This window comes from Dicentrarchus labrax, unplaced genomic scaffold (assembly GCF_905237075.1).
Source record: "Dicentrarchus labrax unplaced genomic scaffold, dlabrax2021, whole genome shotgun sequence".
Taxonomy (NCBI): Eukaryota; Metazoa; Chordata; class Actinopteri; family Moronidae; genus Dicentrarchus; species Dicentrarchus labrax.
In genome coordinates, this window is record NW_026136702.1 from 9,872,923 (window position 1) to 9,897,284 (window position 24,362).

Consider the following 24,362-nt stretch of genomic DNA (forward strand, 5'->3'; position numbering starts at 1 on the left):
GAGAATCTGTCTCCAGACTGAGAGTCGTCTGGTCTGCCCAGCCGAGATGACATGGCAAGTAATACTCGCATGACTGTCTTTATTTCCTTCCTTCTATCAGAATCTGTTCACGTCAGCATTCTTCAGGCGCACGTCATTGGTGTGTAAATGATGGCAGCTATAGTAGTCCCTTCTCTTTGGGTATGTGGATGTCATTTGATTTGTTTCTTGGTGATTAGCAATTAAGTAGAGGACTGAGAATTGAGTACAGCCATTGTTGAGACCCTGAGTGTGCCTATGTCTGTCTGCCTGGCTCTAGAAATGGCCCCAGTGGAGAAGGATACACTGTGTAGATGCCATGAAACAATCCAGGACTCCTCTGAGCAGTGACAAACTGAAGGAACTGGCAGGTAAAGCTCTTTTTTTTTAAAGTTTGTTTTGCAACAATGATCATAGTGCTAAGCAAGGTGATGATCTACTTTGTTGCTTAACTTTCTTTCAGTTCTCATATAAAGTTAGGCTCTAATTTTAAGATGTTTGTCTGGCTCCATACCAGTTCTCTGTCATATCTAAGTGTATGTATGAGGGTATTAGCTCAAAGTGTTTACAGAATCTACAGAAGTTATGTTATTGTTGTGTACCTTTTTAAACTCCTTTATCAAGGCAATGTATGTTACCATTTTTCATTGATTGACTGTGTGAGCTGAGTATTTTCCTCTTAAGAGAAAGCTTAGACAGCTCTCCCTTCTAGCAGTGTCTCTGTACTGCGTTTTAGTCTCATCCAGCCTCTTGAACTGGAGCATTTATCTGCTTTATCACATCCACTACAACACGAGCAGGCAGAATAGGAACGAGAACATCACACCCTTGAGTGCTGTGGCTTTCACTGTACAGATTGCTGAGTGACTGAGACGTGTGGCATTTCCCCTAAAGCCATAAATCTTAGCCTGAACAAGTTGAGATACTAAATATGAGTGTCTTACTGTGGAGTTTTGTCAGTTTTATACGCATCCACCCACATTTTTCATACATCTGCAATGGTTCATAATCACTTGGCCACTCTGCATCAAACATTAGATGGTAACAATGGTGTCAGTTAAATCAAATGTATTGATCTGAGGTTGTACTTCAGGTACTGAGGCGACCATAATCAAATCTGCATGAGCAAACAACTGGAGGGATTGTGAAGACTGTGCAGCGATGGGGGAGCCGATGTAAAGAAATGGGTGACAAGACAGAGGACACACAGCCAGACATATTTATAGACGGGGAGAAATTGATACTGAGAGTGTGCAGCAGAAGGCAGAGAGACATAGAGCAAAGGAGAGAGAGAGAGTGGGCAGGGCTCGAGGTATGTGAGAACAACAGCACGCCGGGCCAGCGGGACAGACAGTGGGGAGTGAGACGAAAGGAAGGAGGGGAGGAAGAGGAGAGTGTGTGGAAAGGTGCTCGTCGGCGTGTGTCTGTCTGGGTGTGTGTGTGTGTGTGTGTGTGAGTGTGTGAAATCAGACGGAGACAGTGTCCAAGTGCAAGACAGTGAGCTGGGTAAGGAGAGAGAGAGAGATGCTCAGAGAGGATGAGGAGTAACAGGGCGAGGCAGCAGCGAGAGGCGCTGAGTGTGTGTGTGTGTGTGTGTGTGTGTGTGTGTGTGTGTGCTTGAGGAATAGTGTGTGAACAGAGGGATGCAGTCATATCTCTGTGAGAGGGAGCAGCACAGCAACGGTAACCATGCTGAGCCCCAAGATAAAACAGGCACGCCGGGGTAAGCTCAGTCCCTCCTCCTCTTTCCCCATCCCTCCTCTGCGCTCCGTTTCTTTTCTCTCTTTTAATGCTTCTTTCTGTCCCCTCTGCAGCCCCTCTCTTTATTCCCTCTCTCGCTGTCTCTGCAGACCTCCATCTGTCCTGCTGTATACTGTTATCAGTTCTTTCTTTGATTATGACATCAGAAAGGTGTAACAGCGCTAGGTTAGCACCAAATCTGCACACCGGTGTCATTCTACATCCCAGTGACTATTGTTATCAGCAATGACCTGAGTTTTCTTGCATGATGTGAAGTGCTGAGGCTTTTATCTTCTGTGTCCAGTGCTCATTGAGAGTTAATGGGCTCTACTACAGTGATGTAATCCCTCATGTGTCTTGATTATACTGTCCTCATTCCTCGAAGATTTGATCCTGATGGGGATACTGTGAGTTGTAGTAAACATGGCTGCTGGAAGGATAATCCTCCCTCCAACAACGGTCTGCATCCTGACATGTTCACACCTGAGCACATGACTACACCTCTGTTTATTCAGGGTTTATTGGGTTGGATTTTGGTTGGTATGGTTTTGAGCAGGTGACAGACAGATCAGAGGCGGCGAAAGGAACGTGAGGCTCTCTCCTCCTGTAAATCACAACAGCTGAGTGTCAAACATAGTTCCTCTAACACAGGGTGAAATCCACTTGTGACCGCTGAAGTTGGAACGTCCCATATACATGCCTCTCACATGACTGCGTGAAGATGAATAAGGAAGCTGTAAATCACGGCAACAGCTCCTGGCACAGAGATTATCATGATGCAAAGTATAGACACTTGCTGTGCTCTTCATAGCAGGTGGTTGCTATAGACAACCGACACACACTTTTTCAGGTGGCTAGGGGAGTTGTGACAGTTGCCAGCTTATCTCAAGGAAATGCACTAACACTGGTTTTTAGAGAGTATCCACAGAGGCACCCTGACAGAAGATATATGTCTGTGACGATTCCCAATGTTCTTGAATTAATATTGGATTTTTATATGAAAATGATCATAACAGAGAAAAGTGTTTGCACAGCGGCTTCAAGACCCCTTACTTGTGTGTGTGTGTGTGTGTGTGTGTGTGTGTGTGTGTGTGTATATGTTTAGGCAGGGTTGCTGCCTCATTTCTCCCCTGGCAGTCATTGTCTTACTTGAAACCAGCCGTAAAAAAAAAAAAAAAAAGTAAGACCATAAAAGATGATGGGGAGGAAGAGTGCCTCTCCTTTCTCCTTCACGAACACAGTTGGAGAGTGAAGCAGCCACTTCGGTTTCCTTGCCACGTTTTTTGTGCGCTTGCCATCTCTCATTTGCTGTAATGGTATTCTCCTTTGATTAGATTCCCAGCTCTGCTCTCCTCTGACCCTTTAATGCAGCATCATTCAAGGCAAACTCATACAGCACCACAGAGCTGGATCTGCACTCAGAAGCTTATATAAGGCCAGAATACTAAAAGCAGTTAAGAAGTGTTGAGTCTTACGGGAAAACGATATTGGGGTTTTAGGCTTCTCTCCATTATTTGTGTGGCTGAATAATTGTCATTATAAGGACATGTGAAAGAATAATGAAGGGTTTAAGTCAACAAGATATGATTCTTTTGAGACCAGATTTTCATTAAAGAGGCCCTGTCCAAACTGAAGTTTTGATACTGTACCATGCTAATTATAATCATTATTATGGGCTCATTTATATGTTAGTAAAAAATACCATTAATGTGTGTGTGTAGTTGACATTTGTTAATGTCTAATAAATAATATCAATCTAATACATGTATCATTCCAATATTAGTAGAATTATTTAATTCCTGGTGTGAAGTAAGTAGCAGGAGTGACATCCAGATCCACATTCAGAAGTTAGTGAGCAAGTATATTAATTCAAGTAGCATACTGTACTCGTAATGTACGATTTTTGAGGTGCTTTTACTGTATTAGAGTATTATTTCCTGTGGTGCTTGACATTAATTTCAGAGGGAATAAATACTTTGTACTCCATTAAATTTGACAGCTAGGGTTACTTTACAGATTAACATTGTAGAAAACGTGTGCAGAGATATTCATAAAACAATAAATTCTAAATATGGGAGGGAATTTGAATGGTGATTATATACATGATTTTTTATGACTCCAAATGTACTTTCTAAAATTAATACATTGATGAGAGCGGACTGCTGGAGGGAATGTGGTGAGACAAAGGCAAACCAGTTTTAAAATCATTCTGACAGTCGGTCATAATGGATATCATGGGTATTTTTAACAACTCAATAGACATTATTCAAGGAAAACCAACACTAGAGCTGACACAGGAAACGGACCAGTACCTATATAGAATACTTAGAACCGCAGCAATGAACCAAATACCAAGGAACTGGCTAAAACCTTTAAGCCCATCAGTTCTAAGATGGAAAGAAACAACACAGGAGATCTCAGAGATGTGTGAGTGAGAAATGAAGAAGCAGAGACGGTGGTTACGGAGTTGTGGAGTTGTGAGGCCATGAATTAATTTATAAAAATACTACAATTACTACTAATACAATACATTACATTGCAATACATTTAATTAGTACTGTACTTAAGTACAAATTTGAGGCTCTGTACTTGTACTTTGGTTGTGCATATTATTTCATATGATATGAGGCAATACACCTTGAGTAATAATATTCCTGAAAAGATAAGAATTTGATCCTTGTCCAATCATAGTTCTTTGCTGACAGTGGATTAAAAAACAGTTCCTCTCAGAGATTTCCTGCCTCTTTTTTCAAACTGTACAAGACATGGCTCCGTCCGCTGTATTTATAGAGCCTGCTCTGCCGGCTTCTGCTGTCAGCATACAGTTTTGTCAATGATTGCTTCACGTGGTCTCATCTCTAGTCTTATCCCTTCCTAGCAATCATGACTCTGCAAATGAAGGACATCCAGAAAGGGGAGAAATAAAATGTGGAGTCCAGACAGAGAGCTGATAAGCAAGAGGGAGAAAGAGAGAGAGAGGAAACAGGAGAGAGATTTCTGTCCAGGCTCTTGCAGATACCTCCCCTGCTGTCCTCAGCAGAAAGCAAGATGCAATTAACAGGAAAAAAGACGCCATTGATTTCTCTCTCCTCTCCCCTTGCCTTATGTTTATCTCTTTCCTTCTCTCTCTCTCTCTCCCCCTGACTCCCTAGGGATCACTCTACTGTCGCTGTTTTTGCTCTATACCTTCGGCATACCTATGCTAATATATAATCCATGCTTAATCAGTCTGTAGCAGTTAAAGCAGAACCTGATCCAAAGCAAAACTCCTCTCTGTACATCAGTGAAACTCAAAGTAATACATGCCCTCATTAATATCTGAACCACATAATAAAATCTAATGGAAGACACAGGTGGATTTCATCTTAAAGCAGGATGTCTTTGCAGCAAAATGGAGGCCATGCCTTGGTAGATTGACTCAAGAGGAAATCTGGATGCAAGGTCAAGCCTGTGGGCTTAGCTGTGCCCAAAGGAGACTTCAATGAATAATGATTCAGAATCGTAGCAGAACAACAAAGAAAGAAAATCCTGAAATAACATATATCCTCTGTCTTTATGTAACCCTCTATTTCTTCTTCTCTCTGTCTCACTCATTATTCCGATGCTCTTAATCCTGCAAGCTCACTTTATCTCTATGTGTGTGTCCATGCAGCGCGGTCCAAGAGCATGGTGCTTGGAGAGTTGTCTCGGGTTTCCAGGCCCTGCTCTCCTCTGGATCAGGAGAAAGCGCTGAAGGCAGGCTGGCTGAAAAGACAGCGGAGTATCATGAAAAACTGGCAGCTGCGTTGGTTTGTCCTGAGGACTGAAGCTCTGTATTTCTACAAGGACCAGGATGAAACCAAGGCCCAGGTGACACTCACAAAATAACGTATATATATATATATATATATATATACATATACAAGAGAGGCACCTGACGTCACCTGTCACATATATTTGGATTCATTCTGGTTTGAAGCCTGATAGATAGAAATCCCTCGGGGCTGGCCGATCCATTGTGTGTACTCCAACTCTGAAAATGGCTTTTCTTTTTCAAGTAAAATGTAGCTCTTTTCTGCATTATGTGACCATCATTTTTAAAGCTACACGCTCTCATCTTTATATTACTGGTGTCAAACTATGGCCGGATAAATATCCATTCATTTTTCACGCAAAAATCATTAAGACATTAAGACTTCCCCACACTCTCCATTACAGCTGCAGTGTGTTGTTATTGCCCTGACACACACACCGATAATGTGGTAACTAGCTGCCCTGTGGTTCTGCTGTAAGCACTTAGTATGTGACCTTTGACCTTCTCTATGCTGGATGGATCAGAAATGCAAGTACATAAGGAAAGACAAGAGAGATAAAGAGATGAAGAGATGTTTCCCTGAGTCATCCCTCCCTCCATCATCATTACCTCCTTCTGTTGGATGACAGCCCAGAGCCCGGTGTACTCAGAACTCTATAATGTTTTAAATGCACTACACGTCCAAGTCCAGATATACTAATTGATTTGTTGTTTGGCCCCTGAATAGCGGTGATATGGGTATTGCCTGTCTGTCTTTCTATCTGTCGGTCTCATGCCTTTCTCTGCTTTCTCCTGCAGGGTTGTATTCCTCTTCAGGGCAGTCAGGTAAATGAGCTGCCTGCCAATCAGGACGAGCCCGGTCGCCACCTTTTTGAAATTGTTCCAGGTGAGTTGGCATGGTGACAACCTCGGATAGTATGTAGAGTATGTGAGTAAGTCTTGTTCAAGGGATATGCTGAACCATCTTAAAGAGATGGTTGCTGAGTGCCAAACAGAAAAACCACTGGGCTCAACCACTAGATTTATTTATTGAATATTTTATGATCAAGCACTTCAGATATAATTTCCTAACCTGACTGTGCCTGATGTTTTGTTACACAGAACCATCTGGGAAGTTATCGTTGAAAACTATTTGGAAAAGGGCACGCACTTTCAAAATATACTATACTATCACTGAACAGGCGAACTTCAACAAATGAGATCAACAAACCATATATTCAAACTCTTACAGAAGAACAAAAACATCTAAAAGACTTCAGTGTCGTTCTTTGCTCTTCTTTCAATAAGGAAATACTCTCCACTTCTGAAATAACTGATTCTAGCTGCATCTAGATCTATCTTCATAAGCAGCCACCATTGTTGTCACTTCTCCCACATGTTGTCACATACACCTAGTGTTAAACCACGCCTGTAGCTCATGCCGTCGCTGCCAGTAGTTGATAAAACTCCAATTTGTGCAGCATCAGTGCACAAACCACAACCACTAGAAAATGAACTTGAAGCCAGGTTTCCTGTCAATTACAGAAATGATCTCTTTGTGTTTCTAGAAATTGTGATCATACTGCACACACAAGTCCTATCCTCTGTGTAAACCTGGTTGACCCAGTATCAAAGTGAGGAAGAGGAACAAAAACCAGAAGTAAATCATATCTTCATATGAGCCAGAGACTATAACACATGCATGAAAAATGTGGACCAGCAGATGGGATGTGACTGCCACAGCCGTGTGTGTGAGCATTAAACAAGGACTTCATTCATTTCTTGTCTTGACAGCGTGGGGTTGGCATGATTACGGTCAGCACAGTGGACAGTATGTGCCGCACATAGATCAGAAAGATCAGAGAGAGAGACAGAGAAAGAAAGAAAGAAAGAAAGAAAGAAAGAAAGAAGTTGGAAGTTGTGCTTAGATAGACATGAAGTCAAGCATTAAAAGATATAACCCTGTACGTAGTTACTGGCTGTGATGGCAGTGCCTCTGTTTGGCTCTCATAGAATGACATCTGGCATCTTTGGTTATATCAGCGTAGATTCACCTGCAAGCATCCATTCTTCTTAAGGGCTGTCACTGCTGAGTCGTAGCCCATTTTTCCCACTGGCGCTACAAGATCAACATGGGCCATTACTGCAGCAGGTTGACTAACACCCTGACACTTTATCCTGAGGATGGGGTTTCTATTAATGATGGTAGTAAGTAAATTTTTCTTAGCTTTGATATTCAAAGAGTAGGATGTATTGGATTGTGTGTGTGTGTGTGTGTGTGTGTGTGTGTGTGTGTGTGTGTTGTGTGTGTGTGTTCCATATGTAGATATGATTTGTCACATTCAGTAAGTCCCTCCGTTTGTGACCTGCATTCACATATTGTACAGCTATGTTTGCTGCATGTCCCTCTCCTAATATAGTCTTTTGTTTTTTTCATCGTCATTTAACTTATAAATCTATGTGTTCTTTTTTTAATATTCAATGGGTAACGGCTCTGCATGCATTGGTTGGTGTTTTCCTCTGTATGTTTATTTTGGACATACAGAATTCTGCATGCAGGGCCTTTTATGGGATGCTTGTCCCATCTAGTGTTGTCCTGATTATTGAGTGGACCCCAAACTTACATGAATGTCAGCAGATTTAACAGCTACTGCAGGGCTGCATTTTGGATCACACAGCATCATTAGCAGGTGTGTTCACATACTGTATTAGACTCTTGTAGTCTTGTAGTTATGTTTTTAAATTGTATTCAGCCTTTCTGTGTTTGTGCACACAAAGGACCACGCTAGTGTTAACACGTGTTTTAACTCACTTACTATTGAGGGCTACAATCCATTTCCATACAAATGAATGGAGACCAATGACTGCTTAAAAAAACACTTAAATCTTAATGATGTGCTTGCAAACTATTTGTTATTTGCAGTCAATGGGCTAAAACATGCAAATACACCAGTGTGGTCTTGTAATTTGTGAGATGGTGTCTAGTGTCACTTTGTGGAGAAAGTTTGTTAGTGAAAAGATGCAGAGGGAAAGGTCCCGGACAAAAAGAGACTGAGTGGGAGGCATGGTGCAGTTGCTGGTGTCCACAGGGAACACTACACTTTCTGGGTCATTTCTCTTACACACAACACACTATGCACCACAGTGCAGGATTTAGTAATGAATGCAGGTACTGATATATAGCCTACACAGCAAGGCATATGCATCTCTGTCTTTTGCATTGGTTTTGTAAGAAGGTTTTCATCAGTACAAAATGTAAGAACATTTTATTTTTAAGAGCAGTTTTGATGCCTTTATCTCCATCTGTAATTGAGTAGTGCTTCTTCTACCTCTTCAAAAAGCAAGCGAAACACATAAGTCACATAAAGGGAGAGAATTTCACATAGTGTAATCAAAGGTAAACAGAAATAAACTAAAATGTCAAACTAAAATGTCAAACCCGGTGATATCAAGCTGGGTCCAGCCAGAGGAAGGACAGGGGGAGCTGCATGGCTGTGTCTTTGTACTTTACAGGGGTCCTGGAGCTAATAAGGTTATTGAAAATACTGATGTTTGTAGTCGGTAGAACCCACTTGTTTACAGATGATGCAGTTAATGTGAAAAGCAAAGTCATCTGCAAAAGCTGTATCGGTTCTGGTGTATGATTCTGCATATTTGAAGTACAGTGGTTTTGGAGATGTGTCAGTCATTTTGTCCTATCGATCCAGAAAGTAATGTAATATGACTGTGTTTTCAGGGGGGGCTGGAGAAAAGGACCGAACAGGTATAAGCCACGAATCATTCCTGCTGATGGCCAACTCTCAGAGTGACATGGAGGAATGGGTCAGAGCCATACGTAGAGTCATATGGGCTCCACTCGGAGGAGGTGCGATTCTTAAACATATGCATACACATACACACAAATGTACATAAAGCACTGTTTGCTGTAATTAAGCAAATAATTATTAATGTTTTAAAGAGGAGAATTTCTTATGAGCAGTTAATGACCTGATTAGTGTTTATTTTCTGTGTCATGTGGCTGCAGGTGTCTTTGGGCAGCACCTAGAGGAGACAATGTTGTATGAGGCCCAATGTGGCCCTCAACGACTGGTCCCTGTGCTGGTTGAACAGTGTGTGTGCTTCATACGTGAACACGGGCTCAAGGAGGAGGGCCTCTTCAGGGCCCCCGGACAGACCAATCATGTTCGAGAGCTGCAGGACGCGTTTGACCGTGGCGAGAAGCCAGTGTTTGACAGGTGACATGCCGGGAAGAAGCATTTTATCGATAGCAGCATGCCAAGCTATAATTTATGCTGGATAGTATTCTTTATGTCTACTCTCTTACAGTACCACAGATATCCACACGGTGGCATCACTGCTAAAGCTGTACATACGGGAGCTGCCGGAGCCTATAATTCCATTCTCCAAATACACACAGTTTCTCTCTTGTGCTCAGCTCCTTACCAAGGATAAAGCTATGGTAATTCAACTTCTGTTTAACATTTTACTTGTATATTTCCAAACTCTTGCCTTGGCAATAAGCATGTCCTTTTTTTAATTAAGGGTATCTTAGAGCTGGGCAAACAGGTGAAATCCCTTCCTCAGGTCAACTACAACCTCCTTAAATACATCTGCAAGTAAGTAAAGAGTCTTGTCGTCTGTTTATCAGCAGTTGTTAAGCTCACTGATGTGACTCTGATTGGTTTTATTGGTGCCATTTCCCATTCACTGTTTGATGATTGAGGATTTGACACCTTGTCATGCAAAAGAAATAACATTCATTACACCCACACACTCGTCATCAGGGGAAGTGACATCACATTGATTGACTCTGAGTGTGTATAATTTCACGTCCTCTCTCCCTGCCTTCTGCATCTATATAAAGATCATCAGCTGAGCCCACACAGCAGCCAGAATCATGACTCAGTCCTCCTTTTTCATAAGTTTGAATTTTACTGATTGAAAAAGAACAAGGGGGGTTTAAGACCTGTCACTACTGATGATTTTACATATTTGGAAATAAGTTCTGCTTGTTGTTGTGTCTGCTCAGGTTTCTGGATGAAGTTCAGTCTCACTCCAATGAGAATAAGATGAGTGTTCAGAATTTGGCCACCGTGTTTGGACCCAATATCCTTCGTCCCAGAGTGGAGGATCCAGTTACCATGATGGAGGGTTCGTGATAATGTCATCATATATATAAATTTCAATAAATATGTACAATGCCATTAAACATTTCAAGCAGGTGTATTACTCATGTGTATGTGTCTTTGTCATTATAAACAGGAAGTTCACAGGTGCAGCACCTGATGACTGTGCTGATAAGTGAACACGCCAGACTTTACCAATTGGAGGAGCCGGAAACCGAGAGCAAGATCCCCTCACAGCAACAGCAGAGTACTCTACAACGGTGCAAAGTGGAGTGGCTCTCACAAGAAGACACTGACCCCCCACCCTCCTCAGGCACAGGCTCAAAAACCCCTAAAGAAAAACCCCAATCTTCTACCCCTTCTACAGACAGCAAGCCGACTGCACCAAGCCCCATTACAACGTCGGAGAAGGGTGAGGATGGTCAGATTGAAGTGAAGGGCAAAAGTAAAGCAGAGGAGAAAGTGGATGGAAGATCAGATAGCAAAACGGAAGGGAAAGGTGGAAGTGAAGTAGCTGTTAGCCCCAGTAAACAGTCTAAAGCTCTGCCCTCCTGGAGGTGCTCTTTCAAGGGTAATGCAGCATCTGGGGGGCCAAGGGGGAAAATAGGGGGGTCAGCAGGAGATGTGTCAGCAGCTGGGGGGAGCAACTGGCTGATGAATGGCCTGTCGTCCCTCCGAGCTCACAGGCGCACCACTTCATCAGGTGAAAGACTTAAAGACTCAACTCTGTCTCTGAAGGATTCGACCCTCTCCCTTAAAGAGACCACTCTTTCACTTAAGGACTCGCAGAGAGACTCTGATGAAGACTCCCCTCAAACATCCCTGTCTCACAGGGCCCTCCACCAATCCCACAGACTGTCCGCCTATGACAATGTTGCCCCATCCAGTCTAAGCCTGCCTGCGGACACCTCCTCCATCTGGACATCCTTTGAGATCTCGTTGGCCGAGCCAGAAAGAAGCGATAAGGCAGTGAAATTAGGGCAGGGTCAAGAGAGATCCACAGAGGTGAGGGACAGTACAAATACTCCAGACCACAGTGCAAGCGGCACTGAGGACGATCTCGCAGGAACAAATGAAGGTCTCACCAACATGCTGACCGAGCTCAAGCAGGAGCTGAAGAAACAGAGGACGAGCTATGAAACCTGCATTCGCAAGTAAGAGTCACTTATAATTTTCTGTCAAACAACCAATCAGCATGATGTGTTATTTATAAGCTCTTTCTCTCTTTTTTGAGGTTGGAGGAGTCCTGCTCCAAGTACCAATCCCAGGTAAACCGCCTTGAGGAGGAGCTGGACCAGGAAAAGAAGAAGTTTCACATGCTAGAGATCCGACTCAGGAACTCGGAGCGGGCACATCAGGACGCAGAGAACCGAAACATTCTCCTCCAGCAAGAGATGGAGGAGTTCTTCAAAACCCTTGGGGATCTGACCACAGGGGCAACACGGACCAACTAGGTCAAACCAACCTGCCTTCATCTGGTCCATCAGAGGAGGAGCTTAATTACTGGGAAGACCAGCCAGCCCCAAAGCTTTGAAGACCAAATACCTCTAGTGCAGTACTACTTGCCATCGTGTCCTCTTTAGTACAGCCGTCCTGTGCCTACACTGACCAGTGCCGGTGCCAAACGAGAACTCCTCTGGACCAAGCACCTCTTATTTTACCATTCCACAAAATTCCTTATAACTTATGGTCCTTATGACCTATTATACACCATAGGCGATGTAGATGATTATTTATTGACTAAAATGCAGAAAAAGCCTTATTTATGAGGTCTTCCCATACGCACCCTGTTCATTTCCCCTTTTAACTCATATTCTTGAAATAAACGTAAACTTGACAGTCAAAGAAACAACAATGTGAGACATTAAAATTCAACTCTTTTATTTGTTGGAGTTGAAGGTAGACAGTTTCCATTTCTGATGTATATAATTAGTCTGTTAGTGAGGCAATTTCATATCCAAAGGCTAAAATTCACACAACTGGCCTTACCAAGACACACCACAACAGGTTAACTCTTTGCTGTCAGTGTTTGGCCAAACCATCAGAAGACTGCAGCATCACCCCAGTAGAACTGAATGGCTTTCCTTTCTTTCCTCTAAATGTACCTGCACTAAAACCAGATTTGCTCAGAGAAAACTCATGCGTAGTCTATTCTATCTTTTCTATTTTTGAGGAGATGGAGGAGAAGAAAACCACAAAAAAGAGGAAGCCACAGTTGAAATGTGGCCCAGAAAGGGTCAGGACATGCGTCACAATCCCCAAAGTGCATTCTGGGAGCTGATGCTAGGGGTCACTGCCTGGAGTGTCCAACCATGAACGGGCAAAAGGACAGGTTGGGAATTTGAGCCATCAAATACATCCAAAGGTTATCATGGCAGGTAGCAAATGCCTGTTTCCTGACTCTCAGAAAACATACATACATCTACGGTAAAATGTACAGATCAATCACTATACTAATCTATGAATTATATTGCACAGAAAACAAACAAAAAAGGAAACAAAATGCATATAAATACTACTTCTGAATGAAATGTACATTACATACAATAGACGCCTCCTTAGCTTGAAATAAATAAATAAATAACACAAATAGTGGGAAAAAAAGGATCTTTTTTCGCATTTCTTTCAAATGATGTGTGCCATGAGATACATACTGTAACGTGTATTTGAGAGTGTGTGCATGTGTGAGGTAGAACTCAGAAAGACGCACCACAGAAGAGAGGGGCATCTACCATGGAGAGGACTGAAAATCATTGAACTGAGTAAGGGCACTTAAATTAAATATCTTAAATATCAGACAGCTGTGAATAAAGTCTGAAAGAACCTGCCAAAAGGGTAAAGTGACTAATTTAGACTTAGTCTCTGGTGACAGTCCCCAAACACAGAACTCATTCTAGCCAGTGCAGTGGCCTATATTAACTTGTTACAGCGCTAACATTAATCACTGGCTCCTCACTACGCCACATTTCTATTCACTTACATTCACCCTGTTCTTCCTCATCCAACAGACCATCGCCTACAAATCACATCTATGTAAATAAGTTAAAATACAGTCAGTTAACAGTATGCTATAGTAAAAAAAGAAATTCAGTGTCATAGGGTAATAGACCATTTGACTGCTTGTCAAGATGCACACAATCAGAGGTGACATAATACTAAGAAATAAGTTAACTTGGATAAACCAAGGGACGCTTTCTACAAGAAAGATGAGGAACAATATCAAAATAAAATCATCCATTTGCAATTGGATCCAAGATGAAATGTGCTATAGTCTACTGTTAAAGTCTAAATTGGTGTAAATTCATTCAAATGTCCCAAAAATAATACAAAAATGTCAAATGAACAATTCAAAAATATACTCAACGTAATACTGCAGTGCCAACACTAAGTTATTTGACTGTGTAGCAGCAGCTAGAAAACAGCAATGTGTGAAGTACACTCGAATCCCTCTCTTTCATAACATACATCACAGATTCACATCAAAACATACTCTTGATTCTTTGCAGCAAAAATACAGTAATAATGATACAATTTCAAACCACAATCATTTACAGCAGTGTAAGGGGGGAGGGGGAAATAAAAACAAACTGTACATTAAAAGCGCAGTTCTACAAACTAACATGAGAAGTTCCATTGGCCTAAACCCTCTCCCATCACACGCTCTGATGAGGAAAAGGTTTGTGTTTGTGTGTGCATGTGTATTGTATAGTATGTGTGCGTTATCTGCAGCAGGCCAGCGCACCCAGAGAGGTGTGGCTGTCCAAGCTGCTGTCTGTTTCAGAGGTCATGGTGGGGTCACTGCTCGGGTCAGTGGGCTCTGTGGACATGGACGAGACATCGTTGGCCGAAGAGGAGGAGGACGACGTGGGCTGAGGGGGGCTGTCGATCACTGCTGCACCTGTGCTGCGAAAAACACACGTCAACGAATAGGTTTCATTGAAATACACACGATACTGGCATTATCTGATGAGCCACATATGCACGGGTAAACAATGCCTCAAACTCAAAACTAAACCGTAGTTATTTAACCATTTCAGTTACACGTGTGCAGTTAGCTGGTCTGTGTACTGGTTATATGTACATAGACCAGCAGTGTTTCTGCTTGCTCAACAGGCAATACATTTAAAACAATTCTCAAAATCTTTTGACTTTATTCTTAAAATATTTCAATTATAAACTTTAAATATTCCTTTTATTCAGGAAATATTACAACTTTAATCTTGAAATCTGATTATGGCCCTAATACACCAATATACTTCACACTGAATATTGAAATACTGTTGAAACAATAGTCATATGTAACTTAGATGTTTAGGTAAAAACTGCAAATCACCAAACTCTTACAGCCTACATCAATCCTTGGATAAATATCATGTGCCTCTAACAAACAGAAATAGCAGTGATTCACAATAATCCATCCTTTCCAACTCTTCTTATCTCCTAAGTTATAATGATTACTCACCTAAAGGAGATGGCTGGCCTCTTATCACTCCATTTTTTGTCCACTCCTCCCATTCGCTCACTTCCTTGTAAATTAGCACTGCAAATGAAATGAACGGGAGAAGGTTAACTCGGGTAGGAAAGACGGAGAGGAATCCCTGATGCATGTAACACAGTATGTGATACACATTCTGTATACAGTCAGAGCGTATTGCATACTGTACAGTCCAAACAGCATCATGTTTCTAATTTGGACAGGCTGTGCCGGTGTGACCCTTCTAAAAAATGAGCGAGGGGTCGTTATCACCTGGCAGGGGGTTAAGGATGAGCTCATCCTGCTGCACAACTGAAAGTGATATTTACTCACAATCTTAAACCCTTGCATGCTCCACAGAATCAGGTTCCCCCACAGTGGAAAACACTAACCGAGAGGCTTTAAAAGGGGATTTCAAGTCACGCAACGCACCCTCTGGCAACGCTAGTGGAGACACAGACCTCCTTGGGCAACAATGTCTGTGACCAAATGACTGCATGTCTACACATTCACTGGCAGTCCCACTGGATTTATGTAGACATAGTTTATTTCTGCGCTTTCCATGAATAGAAAATAATCATGTCACCACTCATGAACTGCTAATCATAGATCTGACCAACTGGCCATTTCTATTTCATTGCAAACACATCTGATTTGCTCAAAACTGAATGTATTAACTAGTGACTAGCAGTTGCATATTAATATAAAAGGTAGATTAGAACCAAAATTCAGCTATCTACGCTAACTTCTTAACCTATACCTCGTAGTGTTTTGAACTGGTAAAAAGTATTTTATCAGACTTTTCCCTTCTACCACTACTGAATGAAGTAGATCTTAACACTGTGGTTAAATTCTGTGCTGCACTGGGAGCCAGAGGGTAAATAATACACTGAAACTGAATGTGAAAAGTGAAGTGTTCAGTGTAGTGTTAAGAATCTTAATATGCTGTCTAACCTTTCCACTCCTCCACGGTATGCTCCCTCTCATCCAGCTGTTTGTCCAGGACTCTCGGAGGGGGCTGAGAAAGAGAAAATGGCTTAAACGGCGGTGGTTCGAGAGCGACGCCAACTTTCCACTTCAAGTGATGTAATTAAAATCTCATGTAACCCATTTAAGGATCATGCGGTCTGATCGGCGATCCACTTACCGCTTCCACTTCAGCCGGGTCGTACCAAACATTAATGTAGGGGTGCTGCAGGGCCTCATCTACCGAGATGCGCTTGGAGGCATCAATCACTAACATCTTAGATAAGAGATCTCTAGCTTGGCTCGCTGAAGGAGAGAAACAACAAATAGATAAGATGCTGTCCACAAATGGAGTTCTTTATGATTTACGGTCATAATATGATAACGCTCAAAAAATAGATACTACCTTTCAGTTTGTTGTGGTCGGAGTCGGCAGGGAAGAGCACGTCTGGGAAGAGTTTCTCAAAACTGTATCCAGCATAGCGTGGCCTGTTTTCTACGTACGTTCTTACTGACTGGTTCAGCTTCATTAGAAATTCCTGAGTTGGAGTGCCTAGCTGCTCAATTACCTTGTTCCACTGGTCAATGTCTGAAGTGTAAATGTTAAGGGAACAGGCCACACAAACACACACGCACTGTAACACATCATTAGGGCAACGTGACATTTAACTTTCTTTGAGCTACACACACCAACAGCTAAGTAGTCTATACATACACACACACACACACACACACACACACACACACACACACACACACACACACACACACTCTGCAACTGTAGTTATGCTGCCACTTACTCCTTTCCTATGCATCTAATACATAACTACTGTGCATACTCTTTCAGCAACTACTGCCCTTTATTGTCTGATTTTTTACAACAGGAGGGTGCAGGAGAGCAATGGAGGAGGTCATGTTTGTCGGGTGTAAAATTTGACAATGGATAGCAAAGTGACAGAGGGAAACTCTCAGGATGGTGTTGGATCTCTTCACACAGAATGAAGTGATGACACAGTGATCATTCAATGATGGGGAAGGATACGATCAGTGCCGGGGAACAACACGCTTCCCCTGATCATCTCGGCCACTATGCAGCCCACTGACCATACATCCACTGGAGGCGGACGTTTAGGTGACAGGGAGGTGGACATGCAAACAAAATGGTGAGGGGGGGGAGAAGCACAAAAAGTGAGAAGAATGCAAACAGAATGGCAGCAGTGTGAAGACGTGTGGAAATGAAAATGGAGAACATGCAGCATCAGCCAGATATATGATTGAGAGCAATGCAGTGTTGAGCAGATAAAAATGAAAACCGACATGTTGATGAAAATGTATACCCCATAACTGCCAGAAAGCTTTAAATAAGGCATGCAACACTCAGTTATATTAACAAGTACCTATAGCCGGGCACAAAATATTGTATTAGAGCCAAGAACTGACCAGGGAAAGATCTGACAGTCTGCACAGCATGAAGCACAAACACTTTACAAAGACTGCTCAGATGAACAGTGTGAAGACGCATTTAAAAAGACCCAAGGATACAGTCCCTTCCCGGGAAGAGGATTTTATGGCGAACCATTTCCGCCAGTATGCAGCCCACAGACCAGATGTCCACTAGTGAAGTGGAACACGGTAAACAAAGCCAATAAGAGGTGAGAGGAATGCACAACAGGTTAGTTACACGCTGGAGGCTAGTTAGTGAGCATTTTCTTACATAAAAAAATCCCCATTATGTACAGAAGCACCATGCAGCTTAGAGTGTTAACAGCAAGATTTATCTTCAGCTCCCTGTATATGGGTTAAAACAGATCTGTCTACAGTGTAACTGCAATTCATTTTACATTGGAAACCAACAAGGGTTGACACTGTAGATTGACTGATACAGTACATGGATAATCACTAACCATTGGCTTGGTAGCCCATGCCCAGGATAACCTCTGGTGCTCTGTAGTAGCGTGTCACCACATACGGTGTCATCAGGAGGCCTGTGGCAGCCGTCCGAGCCAAGCCGAAGTCCAAAATCTTCAGTGTACAATCTGACTTCACTACTATGTTGCTGGGCTTCAGGTCCTGTAGAGGAACGCAGTCAAAAATGTAACTTTTTAGACACATTGTGAATATGTATGTAAATGCAGCTATAAATACATTTCTCTTAAGAGCAGTGGCATGAAGAAACACGATTCTGAGACAAGATGGACAGATTACATTACACCAGCTGTACAGTTCAAACAAGGATTATTCATAGCTTTTGCTGGTCTTTATGATCATGCAATTGTCTGTAAAAGTCACATGATAACAGACATTATCCATCATGACTAAAATTCAGCTGATGGCCTGCAGGTTCCAGCTCCTGCAGCAGCTGTTTTCTAAAGATTACTTTTGTCTGTGTCATGTTTCTCTGCAGTACAAATTGCTTACTGAGGTGTTTTACTTGCTAGTAGCAAATGCATTTCAAGTTTACAATTTCCAGACGAATCAAGCAGTGGCATTTTACAATATTGATTCAGAGATTGGCTGCTTTTTCATTCTAATGAGGAATTATGTTTTGTTGAAACATTCCTGTAAAAGGCCTTTGCTTAATACATTTTTAAAGAACTAGCCATTATTGAACTATTATCAGCAATCAGATTCTTTATTATGATCATTTGTCGTGACGTGCACATTTCTGATGCTAATGTAAGCTTTCACCTGTCGTGAGTCTTTCTCTTTGTGATTGTAAATCAGACTGCATGCATACATTTTACACCTGCTTACTTTTAATCCATATGGGTAATTATACATTCACCTGCCCTCAATATTGAGGTCAGAAATCTGCATCAGACAAGCAGCTAAAACAGAAATCCTAACCAAAATACTTCCAATATATTTTCAAGAGGGTTTCGCTGAACTATATTCATCAGCCAATAGTGCGTCATTTGACCGTTTGCCCTTACACTTCAGTGTCAAGTATCACAGCAGGTTTAACAGTTCCTCTTCAGGACACTGGCCTGGCGTTAGTCTGTGTAGTCATGGCCAGCTGATGCTTACCCTGTGAATGATGCCGGCAGCATGAAGGTGTTTGATACCACATAACATCTGATAGAGCAGATAGGACAGCCTCTCGTGGTCCAGCTCCATCTGAATGACCTGGCACAGGTTGGCATCCATCAGCTCCATCACCAAGTATCTGACACAAACAGTTTACACAAGTGGTCGAGAAGCATTTAGACAAATGCACAGGGAGGGAGTAATTAAATTTTATGAACGATACACACTGTGTGTCCTAAAAGGAAAAGAAACACACACTTCACATGTAGTTACTTACACATCTTGGAATTCTTCTAATGATTTTTGTGGCGTAAATACATTTAATAGGCCAATGATCTGTGGGTGTAAAATTACATGAATCAGAATCAGAATGATGTCATTTACATGTCAAAATAAGGAAATCTAAAATATGTCATGTGACTAAATATATTTGCATACTCACATTTTTGTGATTGACACATTTCATTAGGACTAGTTCTCTGTACGCCCTCTTGGCATGGGTTTGATTTTGAAATGGCCGACTCAGCTTCTTGATGGCAACATTTCGTTCAAGGATTTGGTCGTAAGCAGAGCTGAAGGGAAAAGTTAGCAAATAATAAAAAAGAATATGGTCACAAATGCAGCGTAATAGATATCAAACATTATAGATGTGACACTTGAATAATCTAAACATCTCTGACATGCGACATTGCATGCAACGCCTCTCCTGAATGATCTGATGACGTATTGGAAAACAGTGACCCACATTTCACCAGTACGGATGAGGTAGAAACACTCACCAGACGATTCCCTGCGCTCCTGAGCCGATGGGTCTTAGATTCTGGTACCGTTTCAGTACTGTGAACGTAGAATCCCCAACGTCTAGGCTGTAGAACTCTCTTTCTCTCTTGTTTTTATTCATGGTGAAATCTTCTATTACTGCTCTCTGTGCATCCACAAATGTCCTCTGTGTACACAAAAAATGGACACATGTTTAAATATTTTGTAGTGCCAGCCTTCTACAGATACCACAATAGCTGCTGAACAGACCAGCCAAAAATTAGAAATTCAAATCCCCGCTCCCAGGAAAAGCAGATTATGAGTAAAGGAGAAAAGACAGTGCTGAATTTCACACTTGAAGTGAGCACTGCGGTGCCTTATCTCAGCAACTCAGCAAACACACCAGGATGGAAGATTTTATATCATCAGCAGTGGTGGCAGAACAGCAGGCCACAGGGAGGTCTACTCCATCATATGAAACATGACTCTCAGAGTGACTCTGTCACACTGGAAAACCTAGCCCGGTGATAATTCCTGTGAGTTTGGACCCCAGCCCAGGACTCCAGTCCAGTCCTACAAGCAGGTCTTCCACAGGCACATGTTAACTGGGTCAAGTTGCACCATGAGGCTGTGAGCCCAGATAAGACACAACACAGAGACGCCAAGTTTGGAGGGGAAATGACATTCCTGCACACGTTTAATTTTTGCATTAAAACAAAAAATGCCTAAAATCCCCCCCTGCCCCCAAAAAGGAGAAAACCTCTAACATCTGCTTCCGTTCCATCTCTTCAATTCTTATATAAGCTACGTAATCACCCTCCCCGTTCTTTCACTCTCCCGACACACAGTCCATATGAGGGAAATAATTGCCAGAATAAAATGAGTCAGCTCTCCTTCTGTTCCTCCAACGTCACAAAGACGTACATCCACCTCCCTCACAACATGAAAATAGATGTGCCGCTTCTTTTTATATTTCAAAAAGGAAAACAATTACGCTCTTCAGGGTTATGATGGCTTGTAGTTAGTGTGCAGATCTGTGGTTACCTGTCATTATTTTCTGTATGGCTATCCATGAGAATAATTAAGTTCAGGTCAGTGCAGGGAGGAAATCACATGCTGATAGTTTTAGTTGCTTCCTATTTAGTCTCAAACTAAATGCTCACTGCTGTGAAATAACTAGTAGCGATGCTTACAACTACTTGCTGCATCAACAAATTCCTCAGAAATCAATTACACAGTATTGGATTGCAGTTATGTGTCAGCTGCAGTATGTTCAAGGAATGCAGCAGCCACATCGGTAGTCTAATGCAGCACCTAAGAGGTCTGGACCTCATGGATGGATAGGTTTTGAAGGCAGTTAGAGCTGTGCCTTATGTACACTGCAAAAAGCAAAAATACCACAGGGTCATTCCCAGACTGCACTATCTTCTAATGACATAACCTCTGTTTTCTCTAAAACAGCTGCTTCAATTTAATGATTTAATGAATGGCTTCCAAAGCACATACTTAAAAGGTCAATTCAGATCCTGGCAGTGGTGCATTAATGGTGTATTATACGAACAGAAACACACACGCTTGGAATCGGTGTCAAACCACATATTAACACAGTATTAAATGATATGGTGTAGCTTTCACCTCACACACCATAAACAATCACATTAAAACTGGTAACACACACTAATACAAACAGCCTAATAGGTATCATATTATTCCCAAGGGTTGAATATCATTTAATGTTTAATTTACATGCATCACTCATAAGGAAAAAAAAGACAAATCTCAGCCATACACATATTTATTATAATCTACATGGTGGGTAAAGTACCTCTTGTCACATATTACCCTCATATATGCTCAATCAAAAAAAAAATCCCCCCCAGTCTACACATGCAAACAGTCAGCAGTGCGGAGAAAGACACACAGGGAAACAGAAGAGGACCATTGCTACGTATTAACAGCACAGACCACTATCGACCCGTTATTTATTTCCATTCGTTGTCAGCGTGTTAACCTTGGCCACACGACCCCCACCCACCCACCCACCCTGGTCTTGCCTTGTCGATGGAAGGTAAATGGCCGCGTAGACTGCTCCATCAGAAAGGAGCCGTGCACGCTGAAAACACAGCCCTGAATAAGGGCCGGACACCGTACAACGGGACATTATATTGCAGCGATAACGACACCCGTATCGTGATATGACAGCAGGGGCCTGGTGGTGAGAAACCCCAGTGCGCACTCGGTGGTGATACTAGCCGCTGCTTCAATCTATAACGCTGCACACATTGTAGCGACATGGAAAATGTGGTTGTGGTTGTGGTTTTTTTTTTTGGTGGGGGGGGATCTTCTGGGGAAAGGAAGTAAAGGCTACAATGAAACACCCCTTAGACAACAAGCACGTCGGTAAAGCAGCATGCACGGTATAGCGACATACGACCCTCCCCCACGGCCAAACAATAAGCACGTCTGAGGAGCAGAGGTGCGGAGAACCTCATCTTACCTCTTGTTGTTTAAATCAAACCGTCGATTCCCCCCCAGCGGTCCGATCAGCGGTGAAATGATCCGGAGCAGCGGACTATTTGTTTATGCCGCCCGGTTGGAGGATGATTTATTCCGTTGTGCGGCTTAAAAATACATGACCTCACCAAATTCACTTGCCTACGTTTCCATCTGGCTGCTACTGACAGGCCGGGGGACGCGCAGTGCGCACGGGGCATGCGTCCCAGCATGCACGTCACTCATCCACAGAGACACACCCACCGCCTCCTCCATCCATCCATCCTTCCTTCCGCCTCCCTATCTATCTATCTATCTATCTATCTATCTATCTATCTATCTATCTATCTATCTATCTATAAACCAACCGGGGAACACAAACTTGTTTTGGCTCACTTCCGTTTAAAACACGACAAACTATAAAGATGTTATTTTATGCTCTTTATGCCTGCAGTACATTTATTGTAGATGGCTGATTTAGGTCTCACTGAAAATATAGACCCTACACTGCATGATAATAAGTCCAGATAAATATATTGGCCATATTTCTGTTAAGTGAAACAATAAACAGCATAATAATAATAGTAATATATCATAAAAAGTGAAAGATGAGGCTGCAGTATTGCGGATCACTGAGCACACAGGTCAAAAAGGTATTCACACTTCTTTTTTTTCCGTAACTAAAACAAAAATGCATTGGAAACTGATGCCCATGTTTCCACCACAAACTGTCCTTGCTGCAGAATCCTACACAGAGGTAAATGGAAGGACATAAAGGGCACATAGTGAAGCTCAGGCACACAGCTTCGAGCTAAATAGTCCAGTATACATGGACACATTTGACATTAATATGTGCAAGAATTTTTCAGTTCTTCTTGGCTCTTCTTCTCAGGTCTGTCTGATTTAAATCAGGATAATTTGTTTGTTAGTTTTAGTATATGAATGCCTTTTAGATTGTTTTTCTTTCTCTTTTAATGTTAACAAAATGGCAGTCCTGGAAATGGGAATGTTATAGGTTTTCTTTTTTTTTTAATCAATGTTTTCTTATTAGTGATGTTGGTGGAACATATGGGGGGAAACAGGTCTATTTAAATTAGACTTTGATCATTTATTAAACAGAAAAAATGACATTTCCACCTAAATTCTGTTTGTATTTCAGTATACTTATGTTCTAGTCTGGATTAAAGAAAAACATATTGACTGGGCTTTCCATAACATTTAACATTTCTATGTTCTTCAGTTAGTTAGTGAGGTAGGAAGTTCATGAGTCCAAGGGCAAAATAAAGCCTTTACAGTTTCCAGGATAAGCAGTGATGCTGCAGTGATCATATAAATAAACTGAGGGCTATTACTTGCATAATCAGTGCCATCAGGGTTAATATTTGGCACGATAGCGCGTAGATCTTATCTCCTGTCCATATTAAACTGTGGGGATCTAGTGTGGACTATCCCATGCATAGGCTCTGCAGGAATCTGTAGCATAGTAGTTAGGGTAACATCCAGAGTTCATCCATCATTCTTATACGCTACAACAACGCAGGGAACCACGCAGCCATGCTCCGCGAAGGCATGTGACTGAATAAGGACATTAGGTAAAATTACGTTAACTTAGCGCTGAGTAGTTTAAATTCTCCCTGCACCCACCTGACAGCCCTGGATGGTTGTTATTTATCCTTGTCCCTGCGCAGATACCCCGGGGCCTGCAGAGACAAGCTGCGCGCAATAGACCGGCATGGATAAACGTCCCAGCACCGACTCCCGCAGCAAGCAGACGAGGCTACTACGGTTTCTTACCCCTTGTTCGAAGAGAGCCCGCAGTGTTATGATCATTGTGGGGGAGCAGCCCGACAGCAGCAGGCTACAGTCCGCTCGTTTGGCCGAGGTCGTTCGTCCTTTCCAGGCTCCTCTGTAGCGCACCTACCGCCGGGGGATCCACCGCACCTTTGGGCGTCAGACGGATTTAGTTAAATCGGTGTAGCTGATCTCA

At 42.3% G+C, this 24,362-nt stretch overlaps 2 protein-coding genes across 7 annotated transcripts; one reads left to right on the plus strand and one right to left on the minus strand.

Annotated features, from left to right (window-relative positions):
• The first annotated feature begins 135 nt into the window (after positions 1-135).
• arhgap22 (Rho GTPase activating protein 22) lies at positions 136-13,260 on the plus strand. Of its 3 annotated transcripts, XM_051419269.1 has the most exons (11): positions 136-180; positions 299-389; positions 5,411-5,607; positions 6,350-6,437; positions 9,267-9,395; positions 9,555-9,765; positions 9,857-9,989; positions 10,073-10,146; positions 10,560-10,681; positions 10,793-11,810; positions 11,891-13,260. In XM_051419269.1, the coding sequence occupies exons 1-11, from the start codon at positions 148-150 to the stop codon at positions 12,108-12,110; spliced, it is 2,316 nt and encodes a 771-aa protein (XP_051275229.1). In that variant the 5' UTR covers positions 136-147; the 3' UTR covers positions 12,111-13,260. The 3 variants fall into 3 exon arrangements, with proteins under 3 accessions (XP_051275229.1, XP_051275237.1, XP_051275245.1); XM_051419277.1 differs by lacking the exons at positions 136-180; positions 299-389 and adding an exon at positions 1,333-1,741; XM_051419285.1 differs by lacking the exons at positions 136-180; positions 299-389; positions 5,411-5,607; positions 6,350-6,437 and adding an exon at positions 6,463-7,738.
• mapk8a (mitogen-activated protein kinase 8a) lies at positions 12,521-24,351 on the minus strand. 4 transcript variants are annotated; one of them, XM_051419317.1, is made up of 12 exons: positions 24,170-24,351; positions 19,903-20,069; positions 19,566-19,695; positions 19,401-19,459; positions 19,124-19,262; positions 18,001-18,166; positions 17,139-17,210; positions 16,503-16,685; positions 16,278-16,402; positions 16,085-16,148; positions 15,119-15,196; positions 12,521-14,554 (listed from the first exon to the last, which is right to left on the minus strand). In XM_051419317.1, the coding sequence occupies exons 1-12, from the start codon at positions 24,203-24,205 to the stop codon at positions 14,376-14,378; spliced, it is 1,398 nt and encodes a 465-aa protein (XP_051275277.1). In that variant the 5' UTR covers positions 24,206-24,351; the 3' UTR covers positions 12,521-14,375. The 4 variants fall into 4 exon arrangements, with proteins under 4 accessions (XP_051275277.1, XP_051275266.1, XP_051275288.1 ...); XM_051419306.1 differs by lacking the exon at positions 17,139-17,210 and adding an exon at positions 17,639-17,710; XM_051419328.1 differs by lacking the exons at positions 17,139-17,210; positions 24,170-24,351 and adding exons at positions 17,639-17,710; positions 22,380-22,593.
• Positions 24,352-24,362: the final 11 nt, after the last annotated feature.